The 21,150-nt window shown below is 39.2% G+C and overlaps 1 protein-coding gene across 3 annotated transcripts; it reads left to right on the forward strand.

Moving 5' to 3' along the window:
• Window positions 1-4,649: 4,649 nt before the first annotated feature.
• LOC307129188 (OX-2 membrane glycoprotein) lies at window positions 4,650-18,449 on the forward strand. 3 transcript variants are annotated; one of them, XM_079821400.1, is made up of 9 exons: window positions 4,650-4,767; window positions 5,727-5,836; window positions 5,922-5,997; window positions 6,075-6,395; window positions 7,236-7,565; window positions 9,542-9,826; window positions 15,612-15,713; window positions 17,237-17,309; window positions 18,034-18,449. In XM_079821400.1, exons 3-8 carry the CDS (start codon window positions 5,928-5,930, stop codon window positions 17,305-17,307), a joined length of 1,179 nt encoding a protein of 392 aa, XP_079677526.1. In that variant the 5' UTR covers window positions 4,650-4,767; window positions 5,727-5,836; window positions 5,922-5,927; the 3' UTR covers window positions 17,308-17,309; window positions 18,034-18,449. The 3 variants fall into 3 exon arrangements, with proteins under 3 accessions (XP_079677526.1, XP_079677527.1, XP_079677528.1); XM_079821401.1 differs by lacking the exon at window positions 17,237-17,309; XM_079821402.1 differs by lacking the exons at window positions 15,612-15,713; window positions 17,237-17,309.
• The last annotated feature ends 2,701 nt before the right edge of the window (window positions 18,450-21,150 follow it).

The following is a 21,150-nucleotide window of genomic DNA, read 5'->3' on the forward strand; positions in this document are numbered from 1 at the left end:
AGTTGCAGCCCTCAACTGATGTTGATGTTGACATGTTGTGTTTTGGCCTGAAGCGCCACCCTCCACCTATCTACCAATCACGAAGTCAGTAGTATTTCTGCATTCAGGTTGCCCGCTCTGATTTAGTTACCACAGCTGCAGCTACAAACTTTTTGGATAAACAATGTCTAACTTTACGAAACCTAAACGACCTCGTTATGAATCAGAAAAACATCGTGACAGTGTCCGAAATAAAACAAGGATTTGAGATGCCTTTGAAAGATAGAGACGGCTGAAAACGGAGAATAATTTGAAGACTGATGCCAACGTTGCTAATTTTCTCCTGGACAGGTAAGGTTCATCTATGTTTGGCTAACTTGTACTTAATGTAAATGGACATTTCAAATATTTATGACAGTCGAACAAAGTTATGCATGTTCGTGCAAAGTAACGTTAGGTTAGCGCAGATGGAGGAGGTGGGTCATTGAATTGAAAAGGTAACGTTAAGGAATTGTTTGGTAAATAAAAACGGCGAGTCGTCATTGCTAACATTAGTAATGCATTATCAGAGCCCGTTTCTCTGTCATTATGCTGGGACGCTGAGGAAAACAACATTAGCACGCCTATTAGCACTGTGAAAACGTATTTGAGACAGTAGCCTAACGTTACCTCAGTAAAAATGATTCCTCATTCGTTCTTCGCATATATAGTGGACAAAACTTGCTGCAAGTTGACCTCTATGACCATTGCTAATGTTATTTAGCTTTGCTGTAATTTTACTATAGTATTTTTTCATGTGGGAATGTACTGTCACATACGAGCGTTCATATTTACGATTATATTTGGCTAATCGCCATTAGTACATTTTTGCGATTCATAATTACTTCACAAAACATCGCTCTTGAAGCATAAACATAATTAACAGAAAGAAAAAAATCTTACAGCGTACGACTCGTCACTTGCCATTGAAAGCTCCGTATAACGTTAGCAGCCTACCTTCCTGCTGGATCCTGCAGCCTATCTGGCAACCTCGAGTCAGGGGGAGGGGAAGAGGGGATACACCGCTCAACAGTAATTTGAAAGTGATTGCAGTACCAGTTTTGGCCACAGTCCTACATACAGCTCCTTTAATTCAATGCCATTTAGTTAAATCAGGTTAACATTCTTAATTTTGTCCAAAACTATTCAATTTAATTATTCTAAAATTAATATTAAAAACTAATCAAAACATGTAATCCAGTTTAATTGATTATTTTTATTTAGTGATATACTATTTTTACAACATTTACAAAACCTTTTACAAGGTCTTATTGGCTAGCTAGAAGATGGTTTTGTTACATCCATGGCATGCCCACAGTAGTTGTTTTTTATTATTAAAATTTCTTCGATTGTTATTAGCAGGTCATCACCCCAAGCATATGCTCTACACTTCACCACAATGGTAACCTCCAAAAACACTAACATAACAAAAACTTTTAAATACCAACATAACAAAATATTAAGCATTAAAAAGTCTCTCGATTGTCTCATCTTGTTAAAAATGCATCAACTAGCACTTTATTTAAACATTTACTCTACGAATTCAGCCCTTTTTGCAAAGCATGATGGGAAGTGAAAGTCTTGTTTGATTGGGTTACTTGATTGAAACATGTTATTTCAAAATGAAAACATCAAGTTATGTCAAAGAGTAACGGTTTTAAGTCAGTTTAACATGAATCAATTACATTTGAACCAGAAACCTGATATAATTGTGTTAAATCAAGATGAATTGCTTAAATAAAGTGAACAGCATCATAAAATCATTTTTTGAGTGCAGAGCATCATACACTAGGGTAGGGAGGGAGTAGAGGAAAATAGAAAGAATAGGACTTTTTTTTCTTTTTTTTTTTTTTTAAATGAGGTTAAGTGCTCACGGAAGAGGTGAGTTTTCAGCTGTCTTTTGAATTTTGTCAGTGATTCTGCAACTCGGATGGAGGTGGGAAGATCGTTCCACCAGCAGGGAACGGTGAATGTAAATGTTCTGGAGAGGGATTTTCTGCCTCTCTGTGATGGTACCACAAGCCGTCGCTCCTTAGCTGAGCGAAGGCTTCTGGTGGGGGTGTAGACTCGTAGGAGCTCGTGGTGGATCTGTAAGCAAGCATCAGCGCCTTGAACTTGATGCGAGCAGCGAGTGGTAGCCAGTGGAGAGAGATGAAGAGCGGTGTGACATGGGCCCTTTTGGGTTCGTTGAAGATAAGACGTGATGTTTCATTAACAAAGTTTGGGAGAAGCACGTTCAAATTATCTATCCAGTCATTATGTCAAGTCAAGTCAAGTCAACTTTATTTATATAGCGCTTTTAACAATGTAGATTGTTTCAAAGCAGCTTTACAGTGTTAAACAGGAAAATAATGCAGCATAATTTTATTCAGCTGTATAGCCATTCTGGAAAAATTTCAAGTATCATACAGTGACAGTGTGGGCTTTAGATCAATAATTTGATCAGTAATTTAGTTTAAATGGTTAATTTAGTTTATTATTTAGATGTATTTCGATGTTTAGTTGAAAAATTTAGTGTCCCCAACTGAGCACGCCAAGCCAGAGGCAACACTGAGGATTATGTCATCCCAACCAGCTGTCAGCAATCAGTAATCAACATATCTACCCAATCAGCACAGGTGGAGGACTACATAAATACCCAGTCAACTCACCAATGTTCCTTGACAGTTTTTCAGCATCCCTCCACCACCCCGTCTTCCTAACACTCAGCTGGTTACTTTCCCAACCAGAGATACGGGGAGAGTACTCTGGCCCTCTCCTCAGACAGCACTCCAAATACGCATACCATTTATTCTATCTGACTTATTTGTAAGTGTGAACTTGTGAATTGAAGCATTTTGAACGCACATGATGGAAGTCCAGCCAGAAACGGTAGTCAAGCCTAGAAATGACCAGGGCCATGGACGAGAAGCTGTGTGGCATGCTCTGTTAGGAATGGTCTGATCTTCCTGATGTTGTGTAGCGCAAACCTGCATGACCGAGCTGTTTTTGAAATGTGGTCTTTGAATGACAGCTGGTCATCAAAGATTACACCAAGATTTCTGACTGACCCTGAAGGGGTGATCAGAGATGAACCTAGCTGGATGGTTGTTATATAGTGTTCCTTACAACTTACCAAAGATCAGTGATCCATGGATATCGACATGCAGCCAGGAATCGTGTTTTTCTGACATTTATATGAGCCTGATTTCGATTCATAAATATGTATCACTGTCATCACAATTTCGTGCATCCCGCATGTATGCGGATGGGTATATGACACAGTTTTCACACACAGTATTCACACAGTTTTATTAAAATTCTGAATATCTTATAGGCCTATTCATTTTTTTTATTTAAATATCGCCTAGACAGCGCGCAAAGAGCTTCATAATTACTAAAAGCTGTCACTCATTCAATCAACGCAATCTCACAAAGTTACGTTATATTAATCAGTGAAGCTGAAGACACAATGAATCTCTTATTTACATAATATCCACACTTAGAGAGGATTAGCGCACATGCAGAACTCAGCACTGGACAAAAACTCAACCGGTGAGTGGATTCTAACTTCAACACCTGTGATTGGCCATTGCATTGTAGAAATCAACAAACATGTCTATTTGAATACATTACTCACAGAAGCAAAAACACGTTGGAAATTGAATCATTTGACAAGCGCAAATAGATATGCACTGGATATTTTGCCAACCCCTTTAATAATAATATTCTATTATTACAAATTCTTAAAGAGGATTACAGATCCTAGACCAGCAGTTATGGGCAGCTTTTCCCTCTAAAAGCAATAACTAGCAGAAGTAGCAGCAGGCGGCAGTGGTTTGAGTGAGAAAATTATGCTATTATCAAGTCCATTTCCCTCTGTCCATAGGGGGGCACAGTTTGGTGTGTTTTTCGTGGCATTCTCGCTGAAAACCAATGCTGCCTCTCAGTCTTTTTGCCACTCAGTGGGCGTAACCACAGTCACTCCAGCTGACAGTGACGTCACGTGCCTCTATATATCCTCACTGTGTGCTCTGTCTTGTGCTTGAAACTCATTTTGGCGTATACATTCCACGACATTGCACACTCGTACTATTGATACACATTCTCATGTGATCGTGTTGGAGCGGGAAAGGAAGGGTCAACAGTGTGTAGATGTAATTACAGAACATTACCTACAGATGATTACATTCAGGTAATTATTATAATATAACACTGTAAAAACATGTAGCCTATATACATAATAAGTGCATTGTATCAAATTATTCATTTAAATGTTAGTACATAGTATAGTTAAAGTCACCTAATACAAAGTGGGACCAAAAAAAATTTATTTAACATGGAAGTACATAACTCTGTACATCAGTAATAAAAAAATGTAAGCATCGTTAAAAGGTTTGTAAATACATGAATACTGTAGTGTATTTGTCACACTAGAAGCTATGTATAGGCCAGGCTAAAATACATCACAAGCAAAAATATATTTGTATACATTACAAGGCTGTTTAATTCGATCTTTTTAGCTTTGTATTTGGGCACTATATGCCATTTGTGTATGTGTGAGTGAGTGAGCTGAGATGCCTGACAATGCTGTCTAAGTAGGCAGCTCAATGAGTATTGAGACAAAGCCACCACGTGCTTGACGTTGGCATATACAGTGTGTTAGTGATGGGTGGAGAAAGCACCGTTTGCAGTCCAGCTGATTCAGTGTGTTGAAGAGTGTGTTGTGCATGTACAGCTGAGAGCAGAGGGCATCTACACCACGTAGAGGTATGTAAGAGTCCATCTTAGTTTACTTTCATATCAAACTTTAGCCTCATTTTGTTATCTAATTTTCCCAAAAGGCACTAGTTTACTAACCTTACATTTTAATTCCATTTTTAAATGTTATTTTGAATCAGATATACAGAAACAAATATTTGTAAAAAAAAAAGAAAGAAAAAGAAACTGTTTGTTATTGAACTGTTCTCAGCAAAGCCAAAAAAACAAGCATTTATCTATATATTTATATAATCCTTGTGGAATCATTTTGACCTCTTAAAATAATAATCAGAAAATGCATATCATGATTGTTGTTATAGTGTGGTTATGGATGAAACTGTTCAAACACACACTAATGATGTTTTTCTTAAATATTCATTGACATCAAGTGGTCTGGATATATACATTCGTATTTATTTATTTATTTTAGAAATTCTAAAGTCATGCAAACACATCTTATATTTGAGCTTGATACTGGACACTTGTATGCTGTTTTTCCTTCTCTATGCAATCCAGATCATCAATTCAAAAGTAATAATTAAAATTTTAGTTTGGTAAAGAAATATTTAAGCAAAGTAAATTTGGTCCCTCTTTTATATTTTAACTACTATGTAATAACATTTTAAATTAATCAGCTGATACAATGCACATATTGTACACGTCTTTACATTGTAATCTATAAATCTTATGTTTACATCTAATTACACTTTTGACTCTTCCCTTACCCTTTAACCCACCATTAAACCTAACCATACCACGGACCTGTCCCACAACCTGCATCCCACATCTATAGCAGCAAAAGTGATTCGCAATACAACATGAACATAATTAATACATTGTACCTATCCATTTTTTTATGCATTTCATTAAAGGCACCTAACATAAAGTGTACAATTTACATTTGCCTGCAAAACTCTGAGTATTTTCACTAATTTATACTTTTAAAAATGTCTGTAATGTGAACACAGATGGCAGCCCTTCAGTAAGATGTTGGAAACGACTCTAATTGACAGAAATCACCTTCACTTTAATCCCACAAGACTGACCTGGACTGTTAAATGCCCTCTCAATACAAAGGGTACAACATTCTGAACATCTTTAATTTTACAATTATAGCTTATAATCTGGTGCTATACTGAAATACTGTATTTCCTTTACACTAGGCTAAAATGTTTGTGGTCTCCTTGCCAAGATGTCTACAGATCTGTGTGTCTTTGGTAATGGTTTCCAGACTACAAGGTGTGTGATTTGAATAATCTCATTGTTCTGTCTGTAAGTGGTTTATTTGGATTAGTCTTATTATTGGTCTGTCTCAGGTAGGGTCTCAGCTCCGGCACGTCTGGAGGCCCTGGTTGAACAGCCCTTCACTCTGAGCTGTACGCTTGTCAAGGCTAAAGGAGAATCAATTAATCAGATCCGCTGGCTGGACGTGCAGAACCAGACGTTAATCACTTACCAGCCTGGTCAACAAGACAGTGTGAGCGGTCAACAGCATGTGGAGCTAGCGGCCTCTCCACGAGATGCCAGCGCCATCACCATCAAACGTGTCAGCTACAGGGATGAGGGCTGTTACACTTGCATCTTTGATGTTTATCCAAAAGGCTCAAGGGAAGGACAGACCTGTCTTACTGTTACAGGTGAGTCTTGGGCAAGATATTTTGGGAAAATGCATCTACGCTACTTCCATTTGACATGAGCATCACTAGTACAGTCCAACAACACTGGGATTTTAATTGATGGTGGAGATTTTTCATTGACTCATTTTGCAGATTACTTTGTTACACCAGTAGGTGGCAATTAAATTATAAATTAATAGATCCAAAGTAGGTGTCATCTTAAGCCTTTGCAATTGTCGGCATTGCTTGAAAACTTCGCAAAGGCTGGATCCAAACTGGAGCTTGCACAAGTTTGCAAAATCAGGGAAGCAAAAGGAAAATAATTACCATTTCATCAGGTATAATTATGGTACGAGTTTATGAGAAGCATTATGTAAATGTTTGGCTAAAGAGATGTGTCTTTAGTCTAGATTCAAACAGACAGTGTGTCTGGACCCTGAACATTATCAGGAAGGCTATTCTAGAGTTTATGAGACAAATACAAAAAAAGCTTTAGTAGACTTTGACATCCTCTGTACTATCAAAAGTCCAGAGCTTTGTGACCTTAGAGCGTGATGGATTATAGCGTGATAGAACATCAGTTTAAGACAAAGGAGCTGGACTGATTAAGGCTTCAGGGCCACAAGGGGATATTGCTAAATGAATATACAAAGACAAGTGTCTTTACTAGTATCCGTCTCATCTGGGTCTCACTAAGATCTCTCCCTCCCAAAACCTAAATACCCCAATTATTTAATGCAGTTTGTCTAGGGACATAGTTCCTAGATAGTAGTTTGCATGTCTATTACATGTATAAAATACAGTGTATTTGTTATCATGCCATTGTTAGTATAATAGAAACTTATTTTGATTGCTTTACAGCTACAGTGATCCCAGAAGGCAATAAGACTGCAGTGGGTGGTAAACAAGCCTCTCTGGCCTGTCGGTATGCCCTGCCAGAGAAAGTAAAGCAGGTGTTGTGGAAGAAGATTTTGAATAAAGCAGAAATGCGTGAAATCGCATTTTTTGCAAGGCAGAGTGACCCTGTAATTGAAGAAGAGTTTGTGGATCGTGCAAGCTTAAACCCTTCCCTGTCTGACACAGAGCTCACTTTATGGTCTGTCCAGGCTAAAGATGAGGCCTGCTACACCTGTGAGTTCCACACGTACCCAGATGGCATTAAGAGTGCCACAAGTTGCCTCACTATTTTTGGTAAGTCCCTCTGGGTTTTGTGAAATCTTCATTCATTGGATAATGCCAATATTTGATATACTTGCTGCTCTGTTTGTTGTTAAGATGACAATAAGTTTTTAAAGTAAAATGTTATGGTGGTCTGTCTCAGCAAGCTAACATCTCTCATCAGTGTCGAAATGATTGAGATCAAATAATAGAAGGCAGTGTTTATTGTTGACAGATCCGAATATGAATAGAGTGTAAAGAGTCGGGTTACAGAAGTAAAAACTCATTTATTTTCTCCATGGGAAATTTTGAACAATAACTTATTAACCTTTTAAGACAGGCCTTCTGTGATCTATGAGGTTGTTAATCAATGGTTGCCTATATACTTTTGTTGGAGCCATCAAAATAATCATGTTTAACAGCTGAATTTGTGGTGAAAAGAATTCATGGCTACTGCCTTGATGATTGTTAATTGTAATAAAGACTCTGGGCACTCATTTCCTAGTAAAATGCACAGAACAAACAAAAGTGCTTCACACTTCAATTCCTGTTGAACAGCATCTTCTTCAGAAAAATATCCAGAATACAAAACATATGCTTAGAGCTCCTTAGTGGTCATCATATAAAACATAAAGGAAAAATTCACATGTCACAGGTTACAGCTTGATAACTTAACAGCTTTAACCAAATGCACACAAGTCCAGTTCAGTGCAGCTGGTAGGGCTGTAGCACAGAGTGGTAGAGAGGGCAGGACAAGGCTAAACACACAGAACTGGAGAAAATGGCGACAACAGACAGAGAAAGAGAGATATGAAAGAAACTGATTGTTGGAGGGTGAGACTGTGAGATCTATGATTTATTCAGACTGTGGCCAAAGTGAATGACTGTGTCACTGTTTCACTAACACAGTGCTTTTCTCTATGTTATGCTCTTGTGCTCCTGCCCTTTCTCTTTCAGATTGATGTTCACTTTTTGATTTTGCTCTGTATTGTTTCAGTTGTTCAAACTAAAGTATGTATCCACCAACGGTTACTTTAAAAGGATGATTTACCCCCAAATTAAAATGATGTCATTATTTACTTACCCTTGTGTTGTTCCAAACTATGACTTTATTTCTTCAGTGGAACAGATATTTTGATGAATGTCTTTGTCTTACAATGACAGCTAGTGGTTCCAAAACAACAAGACTTTAAATGTATGAAGAAAAAAACACTGACATTTTTCAAAATATCTTTTGTGTTCCACTGAAGAAAGAAAGTCATACGGGTTCAGAATTACATTCACTCATCTCTTATTCATGCCAATCTTATTGTTCTGGGGTCATGGTTTTGCAAGAATGTGAATTGCTTATCATCTGTTAGAATGACAAGCATATACCTCTTTTTGGGCCAGTGCTGTGCTTTGAATAGACATCTTTGTAGCTTTGAAATACTGGTGAAACTTTGTGGGCTGTAAACACTCAGATGGCATGCAGATCTGTGTATGTACAAAGCCAACGCTTGCTTTTCAAGCCAAGACAAATGGTTACCATTCAAAGGCAATGCATGATTTTGTGTTGGGATTTGGTTTGGGAAAAAGGTTTGGTTTTTTAACATGGCTTTGTTGGCCTCTGCTGGTAAATTGTCAAATATGACACGTTTAGCTATTTAAATTATACCTTGTACTCTACCAATATTAAATCTAGAATTCCTGTTCTGTATCTGTGAACAGTAAATCCTGCCTTATTTTATTTCATTGGCCATCTCAAACATTGTTATATTGATGAGCAGTTAGATCTCCGAGGGAAACAGCCTAAAATTTGGCAAAAACAAAATCCTAACAACAAATAGAGTATCATCAGACATATTTGTGAGAAATTTGGGCCATTTCTAACTCTGCAGGTCTAACTCATCTATCTCAATGATGGTCATTCACATGTAAATAAAATGTTTAAAATGTTTTACACCCCTAGACTAAAATCTCTGGGAGTAAAACACAAAACCTATATCCTGTATCATATAAATTTACAGTCCTACCCAAACCTCAAGTAAGCTACAAGACCGCATCTCCTGGAGTGATTGAGGCAAACTGTACTGCCGTCGCCCGGCCACAGGCTGAAATAGTATGGAACGTGGAGGGGAATGACCGGATCATTGGTACACCTGTAACCACCGCTATCCAGCAGAGTGACGGCACGACTCTGGTCATCAGTACATTGACCATCCAGGCTGGACTCCTGAAGGATGTCTCTGTCAAATGTCTAGTTCATCATAAAGGACTGGAGAATGCCATTGCTGTTTCAATGAACACTAAAAGTGAGTGTAAACTATTTTATTATGCACTTTGCTTACGATGGTTTATATTGAATAAAATTATATTTTTATTTTCTTTTTCGTTTGAGGTAAATGGGTTCATTGCACTATGAAAACCTACTGTAGCTTTCAGAACTGAAAAAGTCTCAGGTTACGTATGTAACCCGGTTCCCTGAGAGGGGAATGCGATGCTGTGTCGTAGCATTGATGCTATGAGAATGCTAAATAGATTCCACAAATGTGTGTCGACAGTTTCAATTTGTCTGAAGAAAACACACAAGTATAACTGGGGCATGGTAATGCAATGCAGTGTCTCGTTCCCCTCTCAGGGAACAGGGTTACACACATGTGCAGAGAGGACCAACCAGCCACAGCACACACATCACAAAATGTATTTGCTAGCAAGTACCTTGGAAGAGGCCATTCTCCTAGTGGAGTGAGCCCTGACCCCAAGAGGCAAAGCCATTCTACATGCCTCATAGGAGAGGGTGATATTATAAGTAATCCAATGCTAGATACGCTGCTCGTGACCACATTCACTTTATTGCGACCACCAAAACAGACCACAAGCTGAGAGGATCTACACCACTGATCTAAGCAGTGGACATAGATTCTCGAAGAACGGACTGGACATAACAATCTCGTGTCACATAAGGCGGAGGGAAGAAAGCCTGCAAGCCTTGCTGAACAGCCAGGGCAGTGTTTCCCAAAAGCATCATAAGCTTAAGTTGATCGAAAACAATTGCCACCAATGGTCTCTATTGCTGCGTCCCAATTCGCCTACTTATACTACGTACTAAAAGTATGTACTCTTTTTGTGAAGAAAAAGTATATACTTTTGAGTGTGTAGCAGAAGAGTAAGCAAGCTTTGGGAAATACTACTTCGTCATCTTTAACGGACTCTGTTGCTTAGTTACGTGTATTCCGTCACCGTTTAGACTGCCCTGTCAATCATCGTCACAGTTCAAATCCTCCACATTCAATTTAATTTCTTACCGTATCGGAGAGATGTAGTAGCACATTGATCTGCCATTCGTGGGTCTTTAATGCAGAGACTCCTCTCATGTGTTTGCAAAGTTATTGGCCAAACGTATCATTACAAAAGTTCACAATGCTGCTGCAGGTGAAATATAATGTGGCTAACATTGAATAAATATCTTTTTGTCAGGTTAAATACTGATAATTGCTCACTCAACCCCTTTATCTAACCCTCTCTACTTAACCGTCAGACTCGCATAACCGTCATGTTTGTCGTTTTTTAACACTTTTTACCCGCGTTTGTAGTTCTAATAGAATCCTTGTCCATCTCGCAATGGGTTGTGGGAAATATCAGCTGTTAGAGTGCGCATCGATCTGCACTTCGAATTATGACCGGAAATAGTAAACCATCCAGGAATCTTTGGAATACTCTTTTCAACATACTACGATTTGGGACACACTAATTCTTTTTTCGAATACTATTTAGTACGGACAGTATGCGAATTGGGACACAGCGTATGATCAACTTACGCAAACTATGCTTTTGGGAAACGCAGCCCTGAACTTTGGAATATAGTCCGGTCTGGGGTACAGTATATCTCTAACATCACCTGGAACAAAGTCTAAGCAGGAGGCGTCTACTTTGAGATTCAGCATCTGCCAGGACCACTGTTAGTCACTGTGTCACTGTTTCACTAACACAGTGCTTTTCTCTATGTTATGCTCTTGTGCTCCTGCCCTTTTGTCTCTCAGATTGATGTTCACTTTTTGATTTTGCTCTGTATTGTTTCAGTTGTTCAAACTAAAGTATGTATCCACCAACGGTTACTTAAAAGGATGATTTACCCCCAAATTAAAATTATGTCATTATTTACTTACCCTTGTGTTGTTCCAAACTATGACTTTATTTCTTCAGTGGAACAGATATTTTGATGAATGTCTTTGTCTTACAATGACAGCTAGTGGTTCCAAAACAACAAGACTTTCAATGTATGAAGAAAAAAACACTGACATTTTTCAAAATATCTTTTGTGTTCCACTGAAGAAAGAAAGTCATACGGGTTCAGAATTACATTCACTCATCTCTTATTCATGCCAATCTTATTGTTCTGGGGTCATGGTTTTGCAAGAATGTGAATTGCTTATCATATGTTAGAATGACGAGCATATACCTCTTTTTGGGCCAGTGCTGTGCTTTGAATAGCCAACGCAGCCCTGAACTTTGGAATATAGTCCGGTCTGGGGTGCAGTATATCTCTAACATCACCTGGAACAAAGTCTAAGCAGGAGGCGTCTACTTTGAGATTCAGCATCTGCCAGAACCACTGTTAGATCCCAGGAGGGAACTTGCACTTCACAGATTGGCTACAACCATCTGGCACCTCGAAAGAACTGAGACACTAAAGGGTGCATCCTCAGAGAAGAACTGTCTAGAGATGTGCGACTAGCGGGAATGGCAGCTACATACACCTTTAAGGTAGTCAGAGCCAGCCCTGCTGTGAGATGCTCTTATACTGGACTGCCAGGGCAGTTAACTGGATCCACATCATGTTGCTCACACCAAGATACAAACAGTTGCCTTTTCAGGGCATATAACTTTCTAGGAGAAGGAGTTGCACTTTAGATAGAAGATTTCTCTGGACTGGAATCCCCCAGGGGAGGCCGTTCAGGAGAGTTTTTACAAACCAAACTTGGATCGGTCAGAACGGTGCCACTAGAAGGAGGCAAACTCAGTCCTGGCGAACCCAGCTAGAACTCCCGGGAGCAGAGCTATCGAGGGAAAAGCTTACAGGCACAACCTCGGCCACGCCTGTACTATACTATCCAGCTCCAACAAAACTGGAGGTTTGAGGGTGAATCAGAGGGGACAGTGGGTTGTCTCCTCGAAGGCAAACAGATCCACTTCCACTCTGTCGTACCTCTGCCATATGGACTGCACTACTTGTGGATGGAGTTGCCATTCCCCAGGACTGAGCCCCTGCCTAGACAGGATGTCTTCTCTCACAATTACATGCTCTGGAATATAAACTGGTCTCAGACAGGAACTTGTTCTGCTGCACCTGGCTGAAAAGAGAGCGCAAATGCAGCCACTACTGAGTTGTTGTCTGTGCCAACCAACACATGGTAGCACCTCAACTGTGGGACAAAGTGTTCCAGAGCTAAAAACACTGCCCTCATCTCAAGGCAATTTATAAGCCATGATGTATGAGGCCCCTAATAAAGGCTTGTCGCCCATCAAGAACCGCACCCCAGCCCGTGAGAGACTTGTGACGACAACACACCCCTAGTGCCAGGCCTCTGTTGAGGAATCCTGGCATCTTCTTAAGCCGAATAGCACAAAGTCTGTGGTGCTTGACTTTTACGACTCTAGAGGGATGATTCAGAGGATGAAACCCTCTGCTTTTGAGCCAGAACTGAAGAGGTCTCATGTGCAATAGACCCAAAGGAATAATGTTGGCTGCTGCTGCCATTTGACCTAGCAGCCTTTTAATTCACAGTACTGAAAGTTGCTGGCCTAGCTTGATGTCTCTCACAGTGGTTAAATCAAATTGTGCCTGCATCAAGTTCAAATCCCACAATTTCCCTAGAAAAATGGTTTGGAGAAAGCACACTCTTCCTGAGGTTAAACCTGAGCCTCAAATGCTTCATATGAGTGAGCACAACATCTCGATGTCATGCTATTAGCTCTTCTGACAGGGCTAATATCAACCAGTCATTAATATAGTTGAGTACATGGATACCCTGGAGTCACAGCAGAGCCAGAGCAGCATCCGGGCACTTGATGAATGTGTGTGGGGACAGAGCTAGGCCAAAAGGAAGTACTCAATAAGCTTCGCCCCTTAAAGTGAACCTGAGAAACTTCCAGTGTTCGGCAAAATTTCAATATGAAAATATGCGTCCTTTAGATCTATTGTCACAAATCAATCCTAGAATTGAATTTGTGGCACTAATAGTTTGATGATTAGAGTCTTAAACCTATATCCGAAGAGTACAGTTCAGGTCCCATATATTTAAAATTTATCGCAACCCCCCATCCTTTTTTGGGTAATACAAAATATTGACTGCAGAATCCTGCCTTTCTCTCTGGGAAGGGTACACATTATGTGGCCCTTTCCACCCAGAGAGAGTACAGACCTTGAAAATGAGGTGGATGCAAAGCAAACTGAATCCTTTTTCATATAATGTTCAGGAAAGACATTTAGCAGAAGATGCTATGCTGCTGCAAAGTCTTTCATTTACATTGCGCTCTCAATGCCCTGAGCCACTGGCATCAAGGCTCTTCCAAATAACCCTTAGAGGTTTCCTTTTTTTTACACCGCAGAAGCATCTCCACTGTGACTATATTAGCATTGAGTGGCCAAAAACATAGGCCGTCTGCTTGGTGTCAGTTCCGTGGCAAATATTCCTTTCATCCTCCAACTCTTCCTCAGAGCTATAAACAGCCATAAATCAACCAGACAAAAAAAACATGGTGTGGATGACAGACTGCATATGCTTTATCAATATAGATATCTAAACACCTCAAAGCTAGAAGACTTTCATAATTTAATTCCTCTGAATTAAATGTCATGCGATTCCACATGACTTCCCTCAAGAAAAAAAGTAAAATGGATCGGAGCTTAAAGGGTTAGTTCACCCTAAAATGAAAATTCTGTCATTAATTACTCACCCTCATGTCATTCCAAAACCGTAAGACCTTCGTTAATCTTCGGAACACAAATTAAGATATTTCTGATGAAATCTGAGAGTTATCTAACTAGTCTCAGCCTCAGATGTCACGCCCACGGAGGCTGAACATCTGATGCATATGGCACACTTACCTGGAAACACTTCATGAGTTTCGAAGTTGTCATCTGATTGGTTGAATTCTACAGGATGACCGCAAGACATGTGTGTTGAGTTCTTTAACGCCAAACTCACTCGTGGAAGAACAATGCCGTCTTGTTTACAAATGTGACAGTGAGCGCTTACCAGGATCGACTAAATAGTGGATTTTCAAAAATATGTGAAGTTCACGGGTCCATTTTTGAAGTTAACTTGCAAAACATTCTTGAATGAATCATTTATAGACGCATGCCGGTCTGTTATTACAGCAACATCGACTTCACATTTTCATGCCCATAAACATGACGAACTGTGACTGGTTGCGTTACATATCAGTCAAATGTCCTCTTGGGCGGTCCTTGACCAATGAAAGCTGCGATAGAGTCCAGACCTTCTGCCATCAGTCTGAAGGTCTGGCTACACGAGACTACTCTCTGATCCCTCCATAGACAGCAATTTAATTAACACTTTCAAGCCCCAGAAAGGTAAAGACATTGTTAAAATAGTCCATATAACTACATGTCCAACCTTAATTAAGAAAACTTTTTGTGCGTGAAAAACAAACAAAAATAACGACTTTATTCAACAATTTCTTCTCTTCTGTGTTAGTCTCTTACATTGTTTACACTGTAACCACATTGCAGCGCTTCTGGGTTCTACATCAGAACGCTGGCTCAGTATTGGCCACTGATTGGCCAGCTCCTTCGTCAGCATCACACGCATTCGTTGTGGTGTTCACGTGAACAGCATCTGCCTATACAGAGCCAGCGTTCTGACCTACAACGCTGCAATGCGGTTACAAACGTAAAAAATTCCAGTTACAATAGCAAAAGGACGACAGTTGAAATCTTAAAATATTTCCAATATAAAAGTGCCGGAAGTTGAAGAAACTGAATCTGAAGCCATTTCTCAAGTAAAATAGTAATTGAGAACAAATGCAGTAAAATAGCACTCAGTCTATGGCTTTCTCTGCTTCTCTCACCAGTTGGTACAGCGCTTACTATCCTGATCTCTGTGACTACAGTAGCGTTTCTTCTGGTTCTCTGCCTTTGTTTCTGTTTATGGAAGTGTGTCCTGCGTAGGGATGGTGAGTATTCATATAGCAATCTTAAAGACCAATGAGAACAATCCAGAACATACAGCTCAGCAAAATGTTTTGTCAAAATCATACAAAGTAATATATAAAGATATAAATGGAGAAAAAATACTGTCATCATCAGGCCAGCCTATTTAAATTTAAGGTCCCACCATGCAAATGTTGATATCCCTCAGTGCTCTCAGATAACAGTTCTAAGTTCCCCTGCCCTTGTCATTAAAAATAGTTTGTCACAGTTAAAAGCAAATATTGACTTTAATTTGAAAAGCGGATGTCCAGTTTTTAAAGTATGATAATTAACATATACTTGAGAACAGCTTCATAGAAATAGTATGTAAAAGCTTCACTTTGTGGCCTTTTGCTCAGGGATCACATTAAAGTGATCAATAGCAGCTTGTTTCTGTACGGCCCTGGCTGAACATGTAAGATATGCTGTTGCTGCAAAAATAGATATACATAAATCCCGTAGCAGATCTAGGCAGGTGTAACTGGGGGAGGTGGAGGATTTTAGAGGAACTGGGATTTTGTGCTACAGGACAAGTTTACAGCAAACAACGAACCAGACTATTGAAATGTTGGCCAAGCAATCACATCATGACTATGAAGAGTTCAGATGCAAAAGCCCCTAAACACCACCTCCGTCAAAAATGAGATAATGATGTTGAGCAAATGCTCTCCACACTAGTATACGTTCATCAAAAACTTTCAAATCCGCTAAATCCCAGTATCCGCCCATTCAGAAATACGGGTTTGTTGGCAGAAATCGCTAAAAGCCACTTCCCTTTGTCAGCAAAATCCATAGAAACCAATCAGAAGACATGAATCAAATTGTATGATTTCAAGATGAATGACAGTGTGCATATGAGCTGGCTTTCAATTGCTGAGCTGCAAGATTTTATCATGTTTTGTCCAATGTTACAGTGGCAATGAGAGGATTTCGCGAGTAGCAAGTAAACACAACAGTGTTCCTTGTATTGCTGTAAAACTCTGAAAGAAACGGACGTGGCGTACATTTGCATCACAGCTCCCCCTACTGTGTGGATCTGTTTCGTCATTGCTACATTTTAAATTCTGCTTTCATCATTTGCAAAGTTTCCAGTTGCACCTTTAGTGATTTTGCAACTGTTTACTATGTGTTGTTGTCCAAAGAGGTGGACTTTTACAAATAAAACAAACAAAAACCCCACATGGACTTAGCTGGTTTTGCAGCAAAAGACAGTTACATTTGATAAATACCTACAAATTTACTAAAGTGACATTTTTGCGTGAAAACAAAAACCCATTTTGAGTGAAATTACTGAACCTAAATATAGGAGCCTGATAAAAAAAAATGCATATTTAAAAGAAAACATGTCAGAAAGACTTAGAGGTTTTTGCATCTGAACTATCTATATATAAACACATTGACACTAGAAATAATAGATAACATTTAATTCATGTTAAACCATTGTCCAATATAGCTATGGATTTATTTGTGTGTATGTTTGTAATGTTCACATGTTCTATATGAGCAGAGCCTGAAGAGCATCAATTACAGAGAAGAGGCCGAGAAGACAGAGAAACAGTTGAACAGAGAGACAGTTGAATGTAGGTGTCTTCAGTAATGTAGAACAGGAAGTGCAAAGCCTCTTCCTGTGACTTAACACAAATCCTTCAGCTTTCATTTGTTTGTGTGTGTGTGTGTGTGTTCATGCTTTTCTATCCTGGTGGGGACTTCAACCTGAATAAACACTGACCTACATTGAGGTCCCCATGAGGAAACAAGCTTATAAATCATACAGAATAAGTTTTTTTGAAAATGTAAAAATGCTGAAAATTTTGTGATGGGTAGGTCTAGGGGTAGGGTTAGTGTAAGGGGAGAGAATATACAGTTTGTACAGTATAAAATCCATTAGAGTCCCCACAAAGATAGTGAACCAGACATGCGTGTAATTACCATAAACAGTGTTTTAAGTACTAATATTTATTATTTGAAATGTCAGCGTGAATCACAGATATATTTGATTTTTATATTTTACTTTCCCCTTTATGTTCCTCCTACAGTATCTAACAAAGACTTCACTTATTTTAATATCCTCAGGCGTTGCTGTTCAAACAAAACTGTCAGTGTTATTACTTACATATTCAGATCAACAAACCTCTCATTTTAAAATTTTACCAGTCTAGTTTCTGATCATTCTGGGATTAAAAGCATCAGGTTCCAACTGTGAGAGTCTATGTATATTTTAACAAGTTGATGTTACAAGTTGTTGTTATAACATAATTTAACATGATGTTACAGTTACATCTGTGCTCGGTCATGTTTCCACAGAGTGAATCATTTTGATCGTGGCAGACGGATATGCTGAGACACCTGTGAAGACGAAAACCTCCTGTTATCATGTTCCCTGCTTTTCCAGCCAAAGAAAATGTCTCGGTTACATATGTTACCCACCCCTGAAGGAGGGAACGTAGACACATGTCGCACGTGACCGACTGAAAGGGAACCAGTGACACATCTCTACATGAGGAAAGATGCTACAAAAAATTTGTAAATCCATCACTAATATGAAGGTTGCCGTAGAAGGCGTTTTATCTTGGCACAGAAGGGAATATAATTAAGTTAGTATTTGTCTGTTTTAATACTGTTGTATTAATGTAAAAAGTAAAAATGTAAAAGTACAATAAAAAACTTCTTGAATTCTCTGAAAAATAGCTATCCACTCAAATAAAGTGTTAGAAAACTTCCTTGTTTATTTTTTATTAATCATGGTGAATAATTAAAACAAGTGGTGCTCACAGCATGTGCCAAATGACATTCGTTCCCTCTCACTTGATCTAGTCCAGCTCCACCTCTTTGGACCTTAAAGGGATAGTTCACCCAAAAATGAAAATAAGCCCATGATTTGCTCACCCTTAAGCCATCCTAGTATATGACATTGTTCTTGGCAAGTATTCTCATTATCAGAGTCGGTTGTGTTTTAAGTGAACGTAAACCGTAATGTAATCAGGTACGTATCAGTATATTGGATCCATGCATTAGGTCTTAAAGTGACAGTAGCCTATAAATATGTGCTGCTGTCTATGCATTAAAGGGATAGTTCACCCAAAAATTTAAATTAGCCCATGATTTACCCACCCTCAATGTCAGAATGACATTCTTCTTTTAGACAAATACAATTGGAGTTACATAAAAAAATGTCCTGGCTCTTCCAAGCTTTGTAATGGCAGTGAATGGCTGTTTCTGTTTTGAAGTCCATAAAAGTGCATCTTTCCATCTTAGTGCTCCACACGGCTCCAGGGGGTTAATAAAGGCCTTCTGAAGTTAAGCAATGCCTTTGTGCAAGAAAAATATCCATATTTAAAACTTTACAAACTGTAATCTCTATATTCCGTTAAGTGTTGTACGTTCATGAGGGACTGGTGTTCCAGCGTATGAGGTAGGACGCAGGCGTAGCGTAAGTCCCGGAGAGACTAAAGGCCCGGGTATACTTCGGCCGTCCGCGTTCGTGCACCGCCCGCATGACGTAATTTTCGTCACTCGGAGGGCTCGCGGCCGGCCGCACACCCTGTCCGCGCGCAGCCCAAATTTTCAGACCGCGCGGACGGTCCGCGTGCAACAGCGCATGCGCCAGCAGTACAGAAGAGTCCACTAGGTGGCAATACGTACAGTATTGAGCACAGTGTTCAGCCGTCGAAGAAGAGTGTGCAAAGACCGGTTTAAAAACAACACACTTGAAAAAAAGAGAGAATTTTTGATTCTTCAGTGTTTCTTCCAAACTATGTTGCAATGGTGGATGCACTACAATTCTTCTCCGATCATGCCCAGCGAATGTCCCGTTGATGACAGGACTCAGTGCTGCCCTCCGATGTCTGGTAGAGCATAGACATTTTTTTACTGCGCATGTGTCGAACGCGATCATCCGCGCGCATCCGTTGTGTGTAGTATACTTTGAAAGACGCGCGGACAGGGCTGCGCGCGTGACGCGACCAGGCGCGGTAAGTGAAGTATACCCGGGCCTTAAGTGCAGAGGATAGAGCAAAACAAAACTTGGTTCTTGTGAGAACTAGCATATTCTCACTGGAGCATCCTACGTCATACGCTGGAATGGCAGTCTCTTGCCTTTATTCGTTTTTAAGGTGGACATTTGCACTGCCGATGAAAGGATGTAAGTCCAGTGAGGTAGATTTAGCACTACACAGTTGTTTTTCACTAGTATTAGGAAATCATTAAATAGTCTATGTTGTGTCTCATTCTTTGTAGTTGTTGGTAAATGATTAGGTAGACTGAACTAGAAATTTAGAGACTAACCAGAACTATACAAGTTCTTTGGTCTCTGAGCCCAGAGCAATGGTGGGAAAATGAAACATTGCTGGAGATGCCCTCAGATAACACTGAGAGGTCGTGACAGCTTCTCGAAGCGTTCACTATACTAGTGGAAATGCATTATCTGCAGTCTGCTGTGGAATTAAATGGCTGACAAATACTGCAGTTTTGCTGGCTTCCTTTCTGAGAAATCATGTTGCTTTGAACTTTGTATTAATGCATGTGTGTATGTGCAAGCCAGTGTAATGATAACAACTGTTAATAGGTGAAAGTTTTTATTCTGTCCAAAGTAGAAAGTATAGGCACACTTTTAATTAGAATTAATAAATTCGCTCTTCAATAAAGTATGGAATCAAAAAATTGATTTTCCTATTGTGATATATAGATGTTGTTATTACTATGTTAAGTACATGTAACGTATGTAACAAGGACACTGTAAAATAAAGTGTTACCGGATTTTGTATTTATTGTGCTCTTCAAGCTGGAAATGGTAAATTTCTGTAACTTCGCATCAATAAGCAAAGGAAGTCTGACCTTTGATTTTATTGAATCTGTTATGATATTAAATTACATTGTGTGGAGGTTCAATCTATTAGCATAGATGCTTTAGAAGTGTAAACAGAAGGAAAAAATAAAATTCGCATGATCTCTTGAAATGAATAGACATCACAGTATTAAGTTTCAGCACCTACGTACTTAATGTGATGCAGTTTTGGTGACCAAGACATGTCCAGTACACGCAGTTCTTTAAATTTTTATTTATGGAATGTTCATTTTTTTCACATTCTTGGTACACATGGGATGATTTAAAGCAGATGGATAGGGGAACATTTATTTTTCTTTTCTGTTGTGTAAATCATATGTTGATTAAAAAAAAATTACATAAAATATGCCAGAAGCTTTTTTTTATGTGTTCCTGTCACAGGGTGTTTTGGTGTTGGTCCATGTTCATTGTTCTTGGTTCTGTTTTGTTTATCATGTTCATGGTTATGTTTGAGTTTGTCATGTTCACAGTCTTGTCATGCACTTCCTGGTCTTGTCATGTGACTCCCATGCCCTCATGTGATCTTGTGTCTTGTCCTGTCATTGGTTCATTGTTTAATCACTGTTCACAGGTGTCAC

This window comes from Gobio gobio (genome assembly GCF_949357685.1).
Source record: "Gobio gobio genome assembly, chromosome: 7".
NCBI classification, from domain to species: Eukaryota; Metazoa; Chordata; class Actinopteri; order Cypriniformes; family Gobionidae; genus Gobio; species Gobio gobio.